General features: G+C 50.8%; 1 protein-coding gene across 1 annotated transcript in view; it reads right to left on the bottom strand.

Annotated features, from left to right (window-relative positions):
- Positions 1-9777, bottom strand: part of TEX264 (testis expressed 264, ER-phagy receptor) — a 39215-nt gene extending 29438 nt beyond the window's left edge. Inside the window, exons 1-4 of the mRNA XM_074549932.1 lie at positions 9616-9777; positions 8606-8673; positions 7181-7472; positions 1509-1730 (exon numbers count right to left, since the gene is read on the bottom strand). Coding sequence (XP_074406033.1) covers positions 1509-1730; positions 7181-7459 — 501 coding nt within the window. The 5' untranslated portion in view covers positions 7460-7472; positions 8606-8673; positions 9616-9777. The remainder of the gene's footprint in view (positions 1-1508; positions 1731-7180; positions 7473-8605; positions 8674-9615) is intronic.
- Positions 9778-21816: the final 12039 nt, after the last annotated feature.

The following is a 21816-nucleotide window of genomic DNA, read 5'->3' as shown; positions in this document are numbered from 1 at the left end:
TGAGTCCTGATCCTGTTCTGCTGCAGGACATTCAGACAGACACAGGCACCCTGACCCCCGTGCTGCTGGGACTGGGCCAAGATCAGAATGTGTCCCCTCCCTCTGCAAGTGCCAGTGGGTGTCTGTTTCCCTATGATTTCAGTTATTGTAAATGGAAATGGACCACTCCAATTACACACTGCCAGGTGCTCCCAGAGCAGCCTGTGTTCCCTTTTGAGCTCTCACAGCTCCATCTCTCCTGTGACAGATGTGCTGCTGGGCCCTTCCCCAGCTCAGGCAGCCTCAGCCCGGTGTCTCCGAGCGCTCCCGCCCGCTCAGCCCCCTCCGTGCACGCCCGCCACAGGGCTGGCAGCTCTGCCTGGTGCCCCCACAGAGAAACGGGCACAGCTCCAGCAGGAGACACACAGCATGAGAACAGGGGGTTCTGCTTTCCACAATGGGGGAACAGCAGTGCTGGTGTCACCTACTGCCAGCACTAATGCACGTTCCCCCAGGAGCAGCGGGCAGCTCCCTGCGGCCAGGGTGGACAAGAGGCTCGGCAGAGAGCCCCCAGCTGAAGTTCCAGGATTGGCACCCAGGCAGCCATGCTGCAGCACAGCGCAGGCTGGAGGGATTCACACGGTTCCCCCACAAGGCTGGGAGTTTCGCCAGGAAAAGCAAGTTTATAAATAGTGTGTTTCAACACGAACAAACCAAAGCGTCAGAACTCGACAGTCAGATAAGCCAAGGGCTGAGCGTGGCCCCTCCACAGCATCCTCCCCCACTGGGAAGGACAGTCCCTTCCCTCCAGCATCCAGCTAGCCAGGACCTTCCTTGCTCTCTGGAAAGCCTGCATCTGGAGGTGTCTGTGGCAGATGTGCTGCTTGGGAACACCCCTGCCCCAGCTACACTGGCAGCCAGAGCAAGGCAGCAGAGCTGGCTTCAAAAGGACCACAAGCAGCAGGGATGGCCACTCGGGGCAAGGGCAAACACAGCCCACAGCAGCCAGCTGCCCAGCCAGGGCCAAGGCCCACAGATTTCAATGTATTGCTTGAAAGAAAGTTTTCATAAGCCTGCAGGCCAGAAAGTTTCTAACTTCTCCTCCTGTTCCTGAAGAAGACAAGCTGCCCCACTGGTGAGGCTGGCACTCAAAACAGAAGCTCCACAGCACGAAGCATTACACCGAAGGGCACATACCTGCCAGATCCTAACAACAAGAAAGAAACTCAAGGGGAAAATCAGCTCTTATCTCTGTGTTAAGGAGAAAAACAGCAAGTTATTAGACAAGAACTTGTTTCTAATAAACACGAAACAGCAGAAAAGACACCCCTGTGCCTACCAAGCGAATGGAAGGACATCCCTGCTGGGGAACTACCTGCCAGATTGCAAAAGGAGGAGATCTTGATGGCAGTGCCCAAGGGAAAATATCAAGACATGGCACGTCAGAGCAGCCCCATCAGCTGTCAGGAAGAGAAGCCTCTGACAGCCCACTGAACACAGGCAATGCTCCTCACGCCACACTCGCTTACCTTGATGTAAGTGTCAAGGGCTGGGTGGACACGGTTGACTGCCAGATGGATGGACAACGGTGTAGTGAAGGGGAAGGTGGCCATGACCACGTGGCTGGGAGCAGGGAAGCTGAAGATCTTGAAGCCATACTTCTGGAACCGTTTGATCTGCTCCTCCGACGGCTTCGCGTCTCCCTCGCTCAGGATGCGGCCGATGGCGAAGCGGCACTTCTCTGGAGACACCTGATGGAAGGGGACAGACAGACAGTGTCAGAAGAAAACACAGGCTTGGAACTGGCCAAAACCTCAGCTTGCTGAGGTTGGAGGCAGAAGATGACCATAAACCAGTAAAAGCAATGGCCCAGCATGATCAGGCACACCAAAGCAGGTGCCCAGTCCTAACCCAGGCTGATCCAGGCCTAAATCATCTACACTCCTCCCAGCCTAAATGCACAGCCCAGTGGGGAAGGTGCTGCCCCTTTCCTTGGAGGGTAGATGGACTTGCAGCAGAGAAGAGCTAAACCCCACCAAGCTGCTCACTCAAACCTGTCCCAGGTGACAGTCCCTGCAGGAAGTGTCTCTCCTGATCTCACATCAGACACCCTTCTGTCAACAACTTGTCAAAGCCATTCCCTTCTGCAGGACACCCCTGCAGCTCAGGGAGGGGGCTTAGAGATGTGATCACAGCTTGCCAAGTTTGCCTCCATCCCACTCCTGAGAAAGTCCCCTGGCAGCCATGTGCACATGCCACCAACCACCATGGGCCACGGGCACTAAGCTGGAGAGAAATCCAGATGCTCCCAGGTCCTGCCAAAGTAGGCACACTCAATATGGCAGTTTTGGGGTGGGGAAACTGAGGCAGGTAAAACCTGCATGCAGTCACCCAGCTGTTTGTAATAACACAAAGAGAAATATACTTATTTCTATCCTGAACCCCACAACATACAAAACCCAGAGCATGCTCTCTTTACAGATTTGAGGTTGCCTCCCATTAAGACAGGGGGTGCAGCCCAGCAATGGGGGTGCTCAAAGCCCTGCCACCAGCACAGTGATGGCCCACAGCACTCCAGCCATCTCCACACCAAAGCTGACCCAGGCCACAACTTCCATTTCCAGTTTTCAACAGAATCCCACCACTTGAGTTCAAGCTTACCCACAGCCCTGAGCAGGAATTTGGGAGGGGGCTGGACAACCCAGCCACTTTCCCTGATATAACCTAGGGCCACAAAGGTGTCACAAAACTCTCACAGGGACGATGTGAAGCAGAGGATGCATCAAGGCCAGCGTTTTACAGGTCCCCATCCCCATGCAACACCCCAAGGGGATCTGTGCTCCCTGATCCCATCCCTAACTTTGCAGTACTAAAGCCCACCCTCTCTGCACTCCCTGCCCTGCCTTTCCCTTAAACACCTTCTGATGTCACAGGGCAGGACCACTGCAGAGGGAACACGAGCAGATGTGAGTGGAAGGAGGAGAGCAGCCTGTGGAGCAGCACCCACCAGGCTGGGGACGGTCTCACAGCTCGCTCTTGCCCTCCTGTGCTGCAAGAGGGAGCTGCACCAGGGCTGTGCCCAGCATCCATCACTGCTCCGGGCAGGGAAGGAGAAGCAGATCCACCCCAAAGACAGCAAGAGGCAGCCATAAATGGCATCCCTGGGAAAAGAGCCAGATGAAACGAGGAGATATGGAAATCTAGATTAAATTCCTTTAAACATTCAATCTCCATTTATGTCCTGAGCAAAACCAGCTCAATCCCAGCCCTGGAGCAACCGTCAGAGGGACCAGAGCTGCTGGAGTGGGCAGCAATGCTAGGCCAGGCATGTTTGCTTCCCCCCTCCTCCTTTTACCTTTCCTTTTCACAGCATGTAGCTCCACTGACATCTTTCCAAGGGTAGCAACAAGGCAGATTTGCCTTCTTGGAATGGAACAGAAAGGAAAAGGAAAAGGAAAAAAGGAAAAAAAGGAAAAGGAAAAAAAGGAAAAAAAGGAGAAAAAGGAAAAAAAAGGAAAAAAAGGAAAAAAGGAAAAAAGGAAAAAAAGGAAAAAAAGGAAAAAAAGGAAAAAAAGGAAAAAAAGGAAAAAAAGGAAAAAAAGGAAAAAAAGGAAAAAAAGGAAAAAAAGGAAAAAAGGAAAAAAGGAAAAAAGGAAAAAAGGAAAAGGCTCCATTTAAAATCAGCCTTCCCCTAACAGATTTGTCTATTCCAGTAGACAGGTGCTGATCAAAGCCTCTGGTCCCCCAAGCACCCTGACAGAAGAGTTCTGGAAATTATTGCTTAACCTATCCATCAGCTTTGCCAGTTGGAACAAAACCTATTTCTGCATTCACAGAGCATTTTGGTCTTATCCATCCAACACTTGGGCACGGGCTTGTGGCTGAGCACATGGACTGCAGGAAAAGTCCCTGGCATGTGCCCACAGCTATATGTGAGCAGGAGCTTGGCTGGAGCTGAGCACAAACCCACCCCACATCCACTCCTTGCTGGGGAGTTATTTTTGTTCCTGACAGAGGTGGGAAAAGGAGGGAGAAGTCCTCTGGGCTGCTAAATATTAAATAAAAAGGAAAAAAAGAGAAGATTAAATTAATATTAATCTCGTCCATTAAGACACATAAACGTGGCTGGCAGGGTTCTGGAAGCACTCGGGGAGCATCCTTTTGTGAATGCTGGGAGAGGCAGGAGTAAGCAGGGAGCCCCAGGGACGCTGGTGGCAGTGGCTGCCCTGAGGACTGGCATGACCCTGAGGCAGCCCACATGCTCCAGGCCATGGGGCTCCCCCAGCCCCACTCTCAGCCAAGAGCAGCATGCTGCTGCTGCTCTCCAGCTCAGCATTCCCACCCTTTCTCCTAGCCAGAGCTTCCTCTGACCACGAATCCACCAGCACAGTAATTGTCACTTGCTGGTCACCAGCCCCTTCCTTCCCAGTGCTGGGGGCACCAAACCCCCCAGGAGCCATGGCTGGGGTGGATGTATGGCCAGAGCCCCCCAGTGCTCCACCCCCGACACCACAGGACGCAGGACTCAGCCAGCACCTTCTGCTGCCTGATGACAAAGGCCTATTTTTAGAGACAAGTCAACATCCGTGGCAAGTGGCCAGCTCTGGGCGGGCCAGCTGTGCCAGAGGGTGCTTCACCGAGGTCAGCAGAGCACTGAGAATGAGGAGGAAGAGGAGGAAATCATCTCTTCCTCCCAGGGGAAAGGCAGCCTGGGTGAGCAATCCCACCCAGTGGAACCTCCAGGAATGAGGAGCCAGCAGTGCACAGCATCTCCCAGGCCATCATGGCTCAGTGGAGAGGAGCACACAGGGAGCCCCACGGGACACTGGGCTGTCTGCACCTGAGCCAGCACATCACGTACAGGCACTGCAGTCTCCACCCAAGAGACCAAGCCACAGCTGGCCCTTTCTTCACCTGCCCAGAGGCAAGAGAAACACCTGCCCAAACACATTCTCACTCCCAGCACCCTGCCTGGCCTGACCTGCCTGTGGGTGAGATGTGGATCTCTGTGGGGAACCAAAGATCAGCACGTGGAAGGTCCCACCAGCACCCCAGCTGCTCCAGCACAGTGCCCACCACTGTGCTCATGGATGGCAGGCAAGGCTCCTGTCACTATGCAGAGCTGCAGGCACTGCAGCTGTATCCTGCACAGCCCCCCTGTGCCCCAGCCACCACAGTGGCTACAGGGACAGGAGGCTCAGGCCAGTGTCACCTGCTCAGTGCCATGAGCAAAGGACGCTGGTACAGAGAGGGGCAAGGTCCGTGGGGCGGCCTGCCAAGCCCAGGAGGGCAGGTTAGACTCTTGCACAAGGAGGAACAGTTGGCTTCCAAAATCCTGGATGGCCACCAGAGACAAGGCCTGCAGCCCCACTGCCTTCTCCAGATACAGGGTAAAAGCAGAGATGCAGCAGGTGCAGGGACAGGAGAAGAAAAGACAAGAGCTGGAAGGGGAGGCAGTTTGACCGTGCATTGACAGCCCAAATTTTCAGGGTCAGGTCAGAGTCACTCCTTCCTAGCCTCACCTGGTGCTAGCAGGGAAAGAAAGCATTCCCTGTGCCAGCCAGGGCAGGAGTTAGCACAAACAGCCTTATCAGTATCCATGAGCCAGTACAGTACAGGCTTTTACTAGCCCAGGCTTTAGCAAACAAAGAGCCAAGGCCCTTGATACAATGTCAGCTGAAAGGCTGCAGGGCAACCACAGGCATGTGCACATCATATCCCTGGAGCAGGACAGCAGTGGGAATGGACACTGAGCCCCTCCCAGCACTGACTGCCTGCTCTGTGCCCAGAGACCGCAGCAGAACGAGCAGCACCATCAGGGTTCTCAGCTCCAGGTGAGACCCTCAACACAAGGAGACAAATTAGTGGCCATGAAATGGCCACTCTGACCACATGGGCACCATGGCTCCAGCTCCAAACATGACAATTCCTCCAGACAAAAGTGTCCAAGCACGTCTAGCCAAACCCTGCCTCTGCTCAGCTCATCCTAAGAAGTCACCCTTGCCATCATCCTTCCCAGGCCAGGAAGGGGCACCATGGTGTTTTCTCTGCCTCCCATGATCCAGGTAGGTAGAGACAAGTCAGGGCACCACAGGACACAAGGAGGCTGGACACAGCAGGCTCCTCTGTGCACAGCCAAGCTCAGTGCTTTCTCACCTCCAATATCCTCCTGTCACATCTCACTCAGCGCTGTTTTCATGGACAAGTTCTTCCCTCAAAGCAAGTTCAATCCTTGGGAGAACCATCTTGCAAGCAACAAAACAAGGTTTCTAAAACAGGACAGACACCCCCAGAGCAGAAGCACTGGGTGAGAGCTATCAGCCCAAGCCCTGTGCCCTGCACCAGCCCCCAGCACACGAGCCCAAGCACACATGAACAGCTGCTGGCCACTCTTTTGTCCCTCCTCCCCATGGATTCCTCCACGGTCACACGAGCTACTGCAGAATTACCAGGGAGCCAGGCTGTCTGCCCCAGACAAATGCCCACATGCCATTATTTGAAAACCCCAGAGTCATTCAGCATCAGCAGCCAGGTTCCACCCCCCCCCCCAGCAAGTTCTGATGCACTTTTGTTTGTTCCTTGTCTCTAACTGTTCCCATGGAGTACTGGGCTCTGGCTGGCAGCCACCAGGCAGCGTGCTTTCTGCTCACCTCTCAGCCCAGGAGCATCATGGAGCAACTGTTTCATCAGATAGGAGCCCTCAGCACGCAGCACCTGAGCTTTCAGTAAGAACTCTCAGAGGATGGAAGAACTACAGGGAAGCTCAGAAACACATGAGAACACTAGAAACGAGAGAAGGAGTATGGATGAGAACAGACCAAGCTTTTGAGAAGCGACCATCTGCTTTCAACCACAGAGCTGCAAGTCCAGAAGGAGCCTTGGCTGCACTTCCAAGGAACATGCCAAGGAATGCCTCACCTTGGGGTCGTGAACACTGGTTTCTGTTCCATAACCAGCTCTGTTATCCTGCTGATACCCTGTTCAGCAGAGGCTATCAGAAGACACCAAGCTTTGCTCACCCAATGCCTTTCAATCAGGATTATGCAAATCCTGATGCAAATTTCAGGTGCTTTTCCCCACACAGGGTGCTCTGTAGATCTGGGAGACCATGTGAACCCCAGTGCTCACCTACAGAGAATGAGTTGCACGTGCCTGAAGCACATTTAGGGAGCATCCCAGGAGCGTGCTGGGCACATCTTACCGTGTGAGGGTTGTCATAGTAGACGCCGATGGAGCAGAGCTTCGAGGAGATGCTGCAGCCATCCGTGAAGAGCTGCCCGGACTCTCCATAGGGGCCCACCCTGAACTTGTAGGCCAGAGTCATGCTGCCCACAGGGGGTGAGCCAGCACTCACAACCACCTCGGTGAAGAGCCCCGAGTAGACGACGAAGCCGAAGACGGTGAGCAGCAGCAGCACAACCAGCGCCGCGATCAGCCCCAGCAGCACCCAGTCGGTCATGATGGACACCTGATGCACCATGGCTCCTCTGGCACTGCAGCAAGAGCAGAGGGGAAAAAGAAGGGCAGTCAAGATACCACTTGGGCAAAGAACTGCTTTCTAAAATGATTTATTTGCAGCAAAATGCACTCTCTTCTTATGTGTGAAGCTTAACAAAGTGGAAGTCCTCCAGAAGCCTGCTGTATATTAGTGATACATTGCATCAGCCTGCTCCAATTGGTCACCAGGTACAAATTATATTGCTTCAGTGCCACTTGGGAATGAGGTGGTTTGGAAGGGAGGACAGAGAGGCATCATCTCCAGCTCCTCAAAACTGTTCAAATCCAGTTTTGTATCCAGGAGAGACCAAAAATCCACCCTGGGAGCCTGCATCATACAACAGATAACAAATACACAGCACTGGTCTAAGGATCAGGGAACCATAATAAAATAATTTATCATTTATGGGTACAAGGCCCACTCCAAGCAGGGCAGCCCCTGTGTCAATACATCCAGAAGCCCAGACCTTCCTGCCTGATCCAAATGATGGACCACACCAGTTCAGATCCAAGCACTCAGAGAGGTTCAGAGGAAGCTGAAAACCCAGCTAGAAAAAGCATTTCCAACACACTCAGGTACAATGAATTACTGGTATTTCTTTTAGAGGGCTTTTTTTAAACTAAAAGAGTTTTTATAACTTCAACAAAGGCTTCCTGTTTTGTTTGGCATATTTTCTCTTGTGCTGACTGTGGGACACAGTAGCCTGGTGAATGCCTCCTGCTTGTTTTCACCCACCAAATGCAACCACTCTGGGGAGTTGCAATCCAAACCATTCCAAGAGTTGTTTGTGTTTTACACTCCCTTGAGACAGAGCTCTGGTCACACAGGGAACGGTTGCGATGCTCCCCTGGGACTTTCACGGAAGGCAGGTTTGGGAGTGAGCGCTGAAGTAAACAATCCACCTTTACCTCTGTGTGTTATAAACACACTTTGTCCACAAAGTGTCGTTCACCGAGGCTGCTGCTTGTTCACTCAGCTTTACAAGAGAAAAGCCACATCCTGGTAGGAAGCGCAGGCGGCTCTGCTTTGGCCCGGCAAGCAGATACACAGCAAAACCAAACCCTGCTGAGCCCAAACTGGGGCCACGCTCCTGGGCCAGGCACCATCTCGCACCATGACCCCACTCACCTGAAAAACCAGCTCAGCCCAGAAACGCTTCAAGACATCTGATCCACTGGGGTGCAGGATCTGTGGCGCTGCAGCAGGAAAAAATAAGGATCATTGCTTCCTCTCAAACTCACGGGACCAAGGCAACACAACTGCGGCAGAGCAGCCGAAAGGTGCCCGGTCACCTCCGACCTGCTCCCCACAGGAGGGGTGTCCCGAGGAGAACCTGCTCCTGCAGGACCTCGCAGGCCAAGGTTTCTTCCCAAAACTCTGCGGCTGAATGCACGGGCACCAAGAAACGTGGAAACGGGGAACGAACGGTGAAAGAGGACGATGTCCTGCCTCTGCTGGGTGTCCCAGCCCGGCCGCCCCCGGGGACACCGGAGCCTCGGCCGGAGCCGCTCCCGAGTGCCCTGGCAGCGGAGAGCTCCCGGAGGGACACAGCCGCTCCCGCAGCGCCTCCGCTGCTCCCGGTAACCAACACAGAGCCGGCACTCCAATCACGGCCCGGTGATTCCCCCGAGCTGCCAGCCCCACGCCCAGCCCCGGGGCCCTGATGGCAGCCGCCCCAGAGGAGAGCAGGGTATTTTTGGCCGTTCTTCCCGGTTCCCGTGGCTCGTTCCCCGCCGGCGCTGGCAGGCACTGCCCGTTCCCCCCAGCCCTCCTCACGGGCCGGGGATGTCACCTCCCCTTTCGGCCCGGGATGCCGACCCTCCCGGTGCCCGTGCCCGGCCGAGGCTGGAGGTCTGCCCCGAGCGGCCCCGCAGTCCGGCCTGCTTGCCGGGAGCCGCAGCCCTGGGTCCCGCCTGCCCGCAGGCAGCGTCCCTCGCACCGGCACAGCCCCGCGACGGGCGTGCCCACCGCCGGAACCCTGCGGGACCCGGCCGGCGCCCTCCGGCTCCAAGCAGGCCGCAGCCTAGGGGGACCGGACCGGATCGGCACGGCGCTGCCCGCCGGGCCCCGCGGATCCCCGCAGAGCCGCCCCCGCCGCGGTGCCGGGCGGGGTCCCCGGGCACCCCCCGCGCTCTCACCGGGGCTCCCGGCGCGGCCGGCCCGGAGCGATCCCGGCGCCGCCCCGCCCCGCCCCGCCGCCAGGGGGCGGCTGCGCGCCGGGCCTGGGGGCGGGGTCGGCGGAATGGGCGGGGCGTAGGGCCGCGGCACCAGGGGGAGGGGCGGGGGTTCCGGAGGGGGCGGAGCCTGGGCGGGGCAGCCCGAGGGTTTGTCCGCCCCGCGGGGAGTGCGCCCTCTGGCGGACGGGCGGCGGCACGGCCCCTCACAGCTCCCGGCTGCTCCCCGAGGTCTCCAGTGCCTCCCCGGCTGCCCAGCTCTGCCGCTCAGGAGCCCCTCCCTGCGCCGAGCAAGAGGGCTGTGGATGGAGGGCTCTCCTCTCTCCTCCCCTCCCAGCTCTGCTCCCTCCAGGGCACTGCTGATCGCCAACCAACGCCATGTCCTGCAGCCTGCCGCAAGTCCCTGCCGGCTGAGCCGCGCCTCAGGCTCCCCGGGCCTGCTGAGGAGCCCCCGGTGAACGGGCCCTTCCTTCCTTCCTTCCCCTGGGCGCTGGGCGAGCAGGGGCCCTGAGCCGGCAGCCGAGTCAGGGCCCTGAGCACACGGCCCGGCCTGGCCGGTGCGGGCAGTGGGCACAGCTGCTCTGCTGCACCCAAACCCTTCCCAACAAACCCTGAGAGGGTTTTCAGCAGCTGCTCTCAGGTTCCATCGCTGGGGCTGTTGCAATCTGGCAGAAACATCTTGGCTTCTTGGCCTGTGCTGGGGTTCTCCCACTGCCCAGCTGGAAGGAAAATCAGCCAGACATCTCAGACAGCAGTGCCCACCAAGGGGAGCACCAGCAGGGCACAGAAGCAAACTTCACACCTCTGAACTGTCTTCAGTCTCTTCAAGCCTCCTAGGAGGGAAAGTTTGCTCTATGTTGGTCCACGAGCAACCTCCAGATGCAGCAACAAGGAGCAGTGGAGTTTGCTGTGGCCTCTCCTGCTGTGGTTTCACATCCATTTCCCTGCATCCCAACCCCCTTCACTGGGGTTGGGTTTTTTCGTTTTGTTTGCAGAGAGAGCCCAGCCACTGCTTTTCACCAATGTGCTCATTTATGAACAGCAGTGTGAAATACTGCAGTACTTCAATACTTGCCTTTCTCCAGCAGCACCCTTGTGAGGATCTCGAGGCTTTCCATAACCTGAAATTAGTTAAATCTCAGAGGTCCTCCTTGTATTTGGCATTATAACTCTTTTGCAGCTGGAAGAAAATATTCCAGCTTGGTTACGTGTCTCGCCTGGAGCCATGCAGTGAATCACTGGCAAGAAGAGGAACAGAACTCAAAAGCTCTGCAGCTGCCAGCTCTGGCCATCAGACACCTCTCCTTCCTCCAGCCTTAAAGTTCTTTAAATCTGCACACATTTAGTACATAACATGTATGTTTATCCATTACAACAGCAAACACTAAAATTTGGGTCTCATTTAACAGCTCCGTGCCTTCACTCTGAGCCAGTACATTGGGGAGAGGTGAGGCAGGTAAAATGTGCTCTCCAGCACATGGCAGGAGAGGTCTCAGCAGATTTGTTTGAGCCCTAACATCTCTAACAGGGATGCAGATCAGCCCATTCTCATTTGAATGCTAAGCAGCAGTCAGAAGTGGAGGTGGGTTGTGAGCAGAAGCAGATGTGGGCGAGCTGCCCCACCTCTCAACCTCCAGCCAACATTTCTCCATCTCCCGTAGCCTCTCTATGGAGGGACTCCAGCATCATCCCAGCATTAGCAGGCAGAAATGATGTTTAATAGGGCAGTGACCTCATCTGACTCCTGCAATACTCCACAATTGCCTCAGCAGGGTACCTGTGCTGGGATATTCAGCTCAGCCTTGGCCCAGTCCTTGGCTTTCCAGTTCTGCTCACACCTGCTGGACCCTCTGTCCTCTGCTCCAGGACAAGATTCTTCGTTGTCCTTCCTCTCTCAGTTGCCTTCACCTGCTGGACAAGGTGAGCTGAGCTTTGCAAAGGTCACTTGAGGTGTGCAGTAAGCAAATAGATGTGATAAGGATACTGATCACCCTGGGAACATGGCAAAACACAAAGGGCTCTGACTAACTCTGCATGGAAATACCCTCCCTAGAGGGGCAGGCAAGAGGCCAGAACAGATCACACAGCCCTGAGGAATTTCCATCAGCACAGACACAAATGGGCTCCACTCCCAGGTCCTTCCTGGAGATCCTTAACAGCAACTCTGCATTTCTGTTGATGAACCAAGACTGGCACTTCGTTCCTTGCAACCAAAGGAGACCATCAGCTGTGGGAAAAACTGGAAGGAAGGCAGCACAGGCACATGGAAATGCTCCCTGGTAGGTCCCCTTCAGAGGAGAGACATTGCAGAGGGAGGGACTGTGCTGGCAGAGGGCAGGACTGGGCTGTGTGGACAGAGTGAGGGCACAAAGGGCTGTTTGGGGGCTGCCAGCACCAGGGTGTGGCTCACTCAAGTCAGTATGGTTTTGGCCACTGGCCTCCCTAAACACAGGGTTAGTGGTGCTGGGAGCAGGAGGCTCCTTGGGAATCCCTCACAAAGGCTGCACAAGACAGGACAGGTTTGCCCCTCTGCATAACGGATCCCACCTCTAAGCACCCAGAACTCACACATAAGCTTTTAATATTTGCCACTATGGAGCTTCTTGTACAATCCATCCATTTTCTAAAAGATCATTCCTTTGTTGAAATGCAGCTGCTGTTGATGGGAAAACCTCAAGGTGAGACCAGGAAGGGCTCACACACAACCTGGCATCTCATAAGGGCCAGGCCTGTGAAAGGCAAACAGCATGAAGAGCTCAGCAGCACTTCAGCCCCTGACCTTTTGGTGCCTCTGCTAACACAAAAGAGGAGATGCACTGATGGATTAAGTGTTGGTCCATTGGCTTGCCCTCAGATTTACATTCATTTCCCACTGCAGGACAGAAATGTTTCTTTCTCATGACAGGAATAAAAATTTCAGTGTTACAGAGTAAGAAAAGGCACACACATCTTTTCAGACAAACTTAAATGTGTTAAGAAATATGCAAGTTATTCTTATGGCTAACTGTCTATTTAGGTCACAAATGCTAAACAGCAAACTATGTCCCCCCAGGATCTATTAGCAAAAATGGTCTCATAATTAAATGCAGTTTTTAAGGTATGAAGGACAGACACATAACCTTTCCTACCTCCTGCCTTTGGAAACCAGAAGGGTCAAGTTTAGATTCTCACCTTGTGCTCAGATCCCAGTCCTGAACCACACAAACTTGGGTGTTGTAGGATCCAGTAAAACAAAACTAGCCACCAAACCAAACAGAATGGATGGCAGTGACAGGCAAAACACTCAGTAATGCCATGACACAGAGTGGCAGGACAAGTAATTCTGTCATGGGGAATTTCCATGGATACTACAAGCAAACTTCCATAAAGTTATGGAATAAAAACATCTGTAGGTTGTAGCCTGTGAGCTCCTCTTTTTGCTACCAAAGCCCTAAATAGCAGATTGGAATTCTGCACCTCTGATCATTATCTATTTAGCAAGATACTGAGGTGGTTTTTATTTAACAAATTGCAATGGAGCTTTCATCTCTTCCTTTCAGATGTCACATCATCTCTGGTAGCTGCTGTGAATGACAAGGAGTCATTCAGACTCCTGTCCCCAAGGCCAGCAACTACCTTTGTACATTGCTTTGATTTTCTGTGAATAAAAGATCACTTACAAGCCTGAAGAGATGCATTATTCATCTTTGAACTCCCCTGAAAATCATTTTAAGCTGTTTATAGCTCCAGTCACTTGGAACTTGGGTGCACAGCTTTGACTCATGACCAAACAGGTCTGGCCAAATTCCTCCTGAGGTGCCAGGCAGGGGCCATGCTCGGGAGGATCTGTTCTTACCTTGGTGACAATGCTTCTCCCTGACACCTGTGTTTGACCCAGAGCACAGCACCTCCCTTTGCCCATGCTGGGAATACTGCTACCTCCTACTGCACTGTCACACACACACAGAGCACAGGGCTATCCACACCTTTTCCTGGTGAAAAATGTATTTTACAGGGACATCTGCATTGAAATATTCTCTTGTTTCTCCTCCTGTGACATGCCTTCAACTTGCATTGCCTTAGCAGCAACTGTGTACTTCCTTCTTTACCCTGAGGATTATCTTCCATTGGCTTTGAGCTACAGAATACACATTAACACACCAGGCCAACCAGGCCCTTCCTTCCTCTTTTTTCTTAACCTCCTCTCTTGTGCATGAAGTCTAGATTAAGTTTAGGGTGTTTTTCTTGCTGAAAACATGAGATAGTTTACCCAGAGTGTTTTTCCATTTTCCACCCAGACAGAACCAAGAAGGGAATCAGGAACACACCACACTTTGTCTCTCTGGGTTTGCAAACTGTGCTCGTAAAAAGTGCTGGGTTTAATGTGGGCTTGTCAACAAGCTCATTCTCTACAGCAAGTGACAATTTAAACTGTCTTCCAGAATTTTTAATGAGGAATCCCCTAACAGGATTCAGGGATCTCAGCAGGATTTTAAGAGCCTTACACAATGTCATTGTAACCAGAGTCTGGCACTCCACAAAGCAAAGCAGCCCAGCAGTAACGACACCAACAGAGCTTTCATGTCAATGGCTCTCCTTTAGTTTTACAAGAGTGACTGCAGAAGAAACAACAAGCAGGAACATTTGTTCCAACCTTAATTGCTAGCTTCAAAACCAGAAAATTAATTTCTTATAGCCATGTTGTGCTCCTGTTTTTAATGCACATGTATAAATAGTGCTTTTTAAAACCTCTCTGGCAGCTCTCTAAAGAATTACATTGCAACAACAGCTCCAAATTTAAAGTCAAAAGACATTTTTGGTATAAGATTTTCATCTCCTTTCTGGCAAAGAAAAACTGTCTTGCAAAAATACTTCTGAGACTCCTCCAACTACAGAACATCTGTGGAGAGCTGCTGTGAATCTGAGGAGGGGGAAGGCTTCCAAAAGGACTTTGAGAAACCCTGATTATTTATACTCTCATATTTCCCTTTCTTTTCCTACTACCTCATGGTGTAGTGGACACACCATTCATAATAAAACTACTAAACACAGAGGATTTCTGACATTATTCCACCTCAATGTGACCTCCTTCTCTCCTCCAAGTGTCACAGTGACAGGCTCAACTTTGCATATTTTGATTTTCTTTGTTGTTTTTGCAGGTAAATCAATTTCCCAAGATTTTAGAAGTTCATGAGGCGGTTCTGGTCCTGCTACCAGTCAAGGATCAGTCAGCCACATCTGAGCAACCCTTACAGAATCACTTTGGGAGTGCAGGAGGGTCTCCAGCCTTGGGATATGGCCTAAGTAAGGAAATTGAAAGTTGGTACTGAGCTGCAGCAGTTAACTCAGAGCCATCCACCACATGTCACACCCAGTTTGCTCCCCCTTTCCCAGTGCATTTCCCCTACATTTTCCTCTGTTTACTCCAGTACCAGCAAAGGTCCTATTTTTGTAAAGAAATGCAACACTGTGCAGAGGCTGGGGAGGGCGAGTCACCCAGATCCCACAGGAGCTTCTGCCAAAACTCAGAAGCCCAAAATCAAGTCTTTTTTCCATTTAATTATGAAACCTCTGCTCCTTGCATACAAGAGGGGAAGTTTTATGCCTGTGGAGTGTTTGCTCCTGTAACTTTTTCCTCTTGTCCAAAAAAAGAAAAAAAAATACCCAATGAAAGGGCCACATCAAGTCTGTCACTGAGAAAAGCAATATTTTCCAGATAGATACAGTACTTTCCTGGGTTACTGAGGCTAAAATATTCTTCAAAAAACCTCTCCATGAAATTGAGAGATTAAATCTCAAGTCTATACTTTGGTTTTTCCTTGGGAGATTTTTGTGCAACTCTCCATTAGTCTGAGCTAGATACCTAGCTAATACCTAGAACAAAGGCTCCTACTGGTTCAAGTGATCCATTTTAAACTCTTGTAAAATTGAAGAGTCTGTCAACACTCTCTGTACAATCCTCACATTTCAGTATGAACAATTTTAGAGGAAGATGTCCAGAAATTGTCATTCTGAGTTGCAAAAGCTTTGAATTCACAAATATTTCAGAGTGTCAGGGACAGTTCTCTGGCAAACTTGAGTGTTATTTTTCCTGGAATAAGTGATCAAGTGAGCTGATGTGAGTCAGTCCCTGCTGTACACAACACACAACGTTTTTCATTAATCCAGACCAGATCACAACATTAAGCTGATGCTGGTACATTAAGTGGGGCAGAGGAAAGGCTGCTGGTTTCTAGCTCCAGTTTCTTGGGGAAAGAAGGATTTGGGATTGGAGGACTCACTGGGGCTGGGAAGAGATTCCATTTCCTACAGCGTTTGGTATTACCTCCACATTTGGCCTTGGCTGAGTAACAATCCATCTTTCTTGGGCACAAAGCAACACACCAAACCCAGAACCACAACAAAGACAGTGTGTGCTCCTAAATCATCAGTTCAGGGTCTCACTGCAATTTAAAATGAAGTCATCTGACAGGGATTATCTCTGTGGCTTGAGAAATAAAGGACAATACCCTGGGTGGGAAGACATGCTTTCAATCTTTGTCACCTAACTGCTGCCAGAGGACAAGCATGGTGGAAACAGGTCCCAAACATGAAACACAGACACCACATTTCCTCACTGCCCTTTTTCCAAGGGCCAGCAAGTGAACGCCTGTGACTCGCAGAAACTGGGGCTGAGCCACATTTCTGAAGGCAGTAAGACTGCAGAAACACAGCTCCAGCACGAAGGAGAAAAAGATCTTTGTGGCAAACTGAATTTAGCAACGTCACTGGGAGCTCCTGACTTAACCCTGCTCTGCCCTGGCTGCACGCTCCAACCAACCCCACATACCTGCCAAACCAGCCCCATCCAGCCCACTTGGAGCCCTGCCACCAGCAGCTGGACAGGAGATGACTGATGCAGTTGTAAAGCAACATCTAATGAAGAAATTCTTTTTATTTCAGGGCTGTAATTAAGCCATACCTCGCAACACTGCCACTGGCTGAGGCAGGAAGGCTGCTGTGGGTTGTACCAGGAGAAGCAGGAGATGGAATCAGGTTGTTATTCCACTTCAGACCAGTCCACGTTGGCTTGAGCCAGCCTCAGACCAGTTTAATGCAGCTGTTTCCTTGCCTGTTTCTGCTGCCTGGCAGGTCTCCCAGCTAAAAGGGCTGCTTGCATTGCTGTGGCACAGAGGAGGGTGCTCTGGCTCTGGTCAGGAAGGTGTTGTCCAGGTTTCTGGGGACTCTTGGTACAATGGAACGGGACACTGCTACAGCCACAGAAACTGCAAGGTCCCACTGCCAAATGTTCCACCTCCAAACAGCTTCTCAGCCCCACTGCTCCCACTGTCCCTGCAGACCCACGGCTGTGGTTTCATTGCACAGGGACACAAACACCCCATACATGCACTTACAGCAGAAGATTTAAGCCCTTCCAAATTAGCTCCATCTCCTGCACATCAAGCTGAACACGTCCCTCCAGCGGGCGGCCCGGACAGCTTAGGCAGCTCCCAGGTGGGCACCGCTGCCTGCTGAAATGCTCAATGCTGAGCTGACAGCTCCCTCCTCTGTCAGAAAGTAATACAAGCGGCCTGAAGTCTGTCCGAGTGTCCCTCGGAGCAGGGGACCTGAATACCCGAGGATATTATGCATTTTCTCCCATTTTTTGAATGCAGGCTGAGAAGTCTCCAGAACAGCTTCCCGGTGGTACAGGACTCCCCAGCCAAACACAACCAGCTCTTAAAACTTCAGCTCCATCCTGCCGTGCTGCAGCTGATCAGGGGGAACCTTCCACAGCAGCAGGGCATGGCCAGGCCCTCCAGCTGTGTCAGCACATGCCAGGGCTCCTGCTGTGCTTTGGCTTCTCCAGGATGCAGCAGGAGACAGCAGAGCACAGGCTCAGGCTCCTGTGGTCACTGGCAGGTCTGTCTGTCCTTCCCACTGCTTCACATTGAGGGGGTACCACCAGTCCTTTGCTTCTGACTGTGAGGGAAATATTTGATTTAATGAGCATTTAATGGCAGGGCAAAATCACATATGAAAACTCAGCTGTTTTCCCTGATGTGCCCCCTCTGCTAGGATTATGTCAAGTGTTGCATGTGCTGAATGTTTGTGCCCCACACTTAACCAGTTTTTTGCTGGTTCTTGAAACAAAACTGGAAAAGGGGAGCATGGGCACTTCACAGAAAAGCCAGCTTTGGCATAATAAAATGTTGTAGAAATCTAATTATTTCAGGATCAAGTTGCATCATTATGTTCTCTTCTGTTTACCCTTTAAAACTAAAAGGGAAAGGGGTTTTACTTCACTTTTATTTCTAGCACAATTTACTAGAGACCTTCCAAATATTTCAAAATTTAGAAAAGAGGAAGAAAACAAATTATCTCAAAGTGCACTGAAGGATTTTAATATTAAATGCCTTACTGTACAATTGAAATATTCTATTCCCTTTCTATTCTATATTCTTTTGTTTTACAAAGCATTAATATTTGTCTAATACACTTATTGCTGGATTCTACTGAACATCTCTGAATTTATTCTGTTCTGCTCCATTTACAAACTCAAAGTTCCGAAATTATTTTGGGTTTGATCATAAACTGAACTCCACTGGTCTTGTTTGCTGCCTGCTAGTCAAACTACACTTCTCTGACAGGGTTTTTAATTCAATTAAGTTTCTCTGAACATACCACAAAGTAAAGTTACTGCCATTTCATTTTCTTGCCACAGCAGCCAGTGCTCACTGAAAGACAGCAAAATGCCATGTACAAGCTTAAAGCAAAGCTGCTGTGTTGGTGTGAAATAAACTACATTATTCAGCTTTCAACTGAGACACAAGCTGAAAAGAATTGTGTAGAAAAATAAATGATTTGCAACAAGATGATAGTGGACTATAGGAAAGGCTTTCAGAGCTGCAGGAGGAGCCTGTGCCTATTTGTGGAACACAGGAAGGTGGGTCACACCAGGATTAAGGGATGAGCTCGTGCAAGTCACTGCAGTCTGGAGCTGCTGAGCCCAAGGGCCAGCCAGGGTCCCTGAGGGGTGCAGCCTCCTGGATACATATTCCCAGGTAAGGACAAAACAACTTTCAGTTCAGGCAGTAAATCACCTTCCTTCACAGGAGGAGACCAGCAGGAACCCACACTTGCACAGGGAACACAAACCCCAGAGTGCTCTGATGCCTTGGCTGCAGGATTTTAGAGAGTGCTGGTTGCACCCATGGAGGCACAGGATGGGCTTGGAGACACACAGTCCTTAGGAGGCTGGTGATCCTCTGAGCCTCAAGGCCTTCCCACCAGGATTCTCTCAGCAGGAGCACAGAGCTGCTTTCTCCTGCTGCAACAGGACCTGCCAATGCCCAACACTTCAGCAGCACTGATCTGGAGCTCTGGGCATCCTTTCCCCAACCACTGTTAGAGACCAGCAAAGTTTGGAGCTTCTGCTCTCCCTCTGCATATCAAAGGCTTTGGAATTCATATCTGTGTGAACAGTAAAATTTCCTTCTGTTAAAATCCCCTCCAGAGCACAGGACTGCTCCCTTCATCAGGTCTGTCATGACAGCAACACATCAAAGCACCCGTGGGCCCAGCAAACTACCAGCCATGGGCAGACACAAGTGAGCTAATTGCTACAGCAGCAGGGAAGGAGGAGGCTAAAGGACTGGCTTTTAAGGTGGCCACTTCCTTTAGGACTTCAGACAGGTGACTTGCCCTTCAGGATTCTTTATCTGTGAGGCAGATCAAAAACTAAATCCATCAAGGCCTGCACTTGGCCTAAATGTGGTGTAGGCTATGCAGAGAGGAAGACTGATGGCCTACATAGAAGAAATAGATCTCCTGTTGGTTTGGACTCTGCTGGTTTTACTTTTTTTATTTTTTATTGGCACCATTGGGAAAGTTCCCATTTGCTTAATTAGGCCACATATGAGGAAACAGGAAAGACACTTGGCATATTTGGCTTGACCTGCTAATTTTCATTGTTTATTAATCTGAGCCACCTGGGTTCAGATAAAAGTTCTTGACAGTAGGAGCTGGATATCCAAATCAGCTGGAAAGGATAGGTGTTGGGGATTTTGGGTTGGTTTTGTTTTTTCTACAGCAGACACAATCCCACATTTTTATTGTGGTAGACAAGATGCTTTACACTGCTCAGCTTATAGCCCCAGAACAAAGACAACATTGACATACCATCATGTTTGGTTGGCAAACACTTCTAGATACTGCTCCCAGTTTCTGACAAGACTTTTAAAAACCAAATTATAATGCAATTAACTAATGGGTAAGTTATGGAAGCATTCTTAGTAAATCATGTGAATGCTGTGGTGTTTGGAGGAAGCTCTCAGTTCCCTGGCACAGAAATTACATTTACTCTTCAGTCAAGTCTATAGCTTGACCAAAAATATAATCCATGGTATATTCCCTAAGGGAAAAAAAACTTATCAGCTACTGTATGCTATTATTTCTTCTCAGCCTTTGTTTTTGGCTTTTTTTTTTCCTGATAGCTGTAAACACACTTGAAAGACTGTCTGAGTTAAGCAGAACTGATTGCAAAAGATATCTCTGCAATAAAAATATCTGCAAAAGATATTCAGGGGTGTTTTAGCTATTCAGTTAATAAATCATTTTTCCCCCTGTATGGGCCCTTACCTTGGCAAAAAAAATAAACTGAGGGGAGGAGAGAGGGAAGGACTTATGTTTATGACCAAACTAATAGTTTCAGAATACATTGCCTTTAATTCATAAACAAAGTCCCCAAATGTTGTATGAGAAGAGCTGCACTTCTGCAGCTTGTCTGCAACTTTCTCACCCTTGACACAAAAAACTTACTGGGGTCATGGCCATCATGAAAGTCAGGATGAAAACTGTTTTCAACAATAACACACACAAGACAAGAGAAGGTGGCAAGCTCACACTACAGACACCTTCAGAAGGTGTGGTTTACAGAGAGCTAGACTGAGGATCCTCATTGCTGGCAGTAGAGCTTGTCGGCCACCTTGATTAAAAGCAGTTTTGAATCCATCAAGAGCTACCTATTCACCAAACTGGGAAAAGTGAGCTCCTGAAGTACTTTCATTAACATCATGCCCAAACAGTACCCAGCTGAGAGAGCAGGACCTGGGGCCACAGAACCATCCAAATTCAGTGAGTGCTCTCCCTTGGGCAAGGAGCTACTGCCAGCAAAGGGAAGCACACACACTGTGATCAAAACACCTGACAGTGTTTTGTAAACAAAGCCAAAATTCCCAATGGATCATGAAAAATAACCAGTAGGCCACAAGGATCTCTATCAAACAGTAATAAAAAACAATTATGAAAAGAACCTATGGCCTAGAAATAACTGATTTCTGGTTCAAGCCTCACCAACCCAGTGTCCAAATCACAGGTAATTTCCCTATGGACTTCAGGAAAATGAACTTCTGTCTCAGCATCAGAAGTGGAGGTGTACTGGTCAGCCACAGAATAAACCATCATGTGCCTCAGACTGTGCACACTGTCAGTACCAAGCTGTAAAAACCATTTACCCCATTGAATCAAATGTCTGCTTGGTAAGGAAAAGTCACCTTCCTTGCAATGCTTTCCAGAACAAGCCAGTCCCAGGGAGCTGCTTACTGAGAGGAGCCAAGCAGCACCTTTCCTCCACAGGCACCAGAATAGCACATAAAAAGGTCAGGCTAAAGTTAGCTGGCAATGCAAATGTTCTCAAATGAGGGAATGGGGACAAACACTGCAGATCACACATCAGAGGCAGCACAGCACCAGTTTGTTACAGTGCCCAGGTTAAACAGGCCATCCCCAGGTGCCAGCTGAAGGCCGCTGTGCCTGTTCACAAGGGAGCCCTGAGACACAGCAGAGGCTGTTTGTCATCAACCCTCTCCATGCACACATTCCTTCTGCAGTGATGTCCCCACCCCAGGTTCCCTGAGGCCAGTTCCACATGTTGAACCTTCTCAGGTGGGCAAGGAAGGAAACAATGAAGTAGTACCCTTCCTCCAGTGCATCAGCTACAGGGCTATGCACCTTGGGATGAGGGCAATCCTTGGCTCTAAGGTCACCACAGACATGCTCAAGAGATGCTGTCAGTGAGTCCAACCCTTCCAGGCCCTGCTTTTTGCTGCCTGTGAGCCCCTCAGCTCTCTCCAGCCCCAAGAGCACAGCTTAGTGCCTTCTAGGAGCAGGGCTCACCTGCTCCACGGGATTAAACAGGCCCACAGA

This window comes from Zonotrichia albicollis, chromosome 12, assembly GCF_047830755.1.
Source record: "Zonotrichia albicollis isolate bZonAlb1 chromosome 12, bZonAlb1.hap1, whole genome shotgun sequence".
In the NCBI taxonomy this organism is placed as follows: Eukaryota; Metazoa; Chordata; class Aves; order Passeriformes; family Passerellidae; genus Zonotrichia; species Zonotrichia albicollis.
The sequence above is the reverse complement of the archived record's forward strand: the minus strand, read 5'-3'. Positions and strand labels throughout refer to the sequence as shown.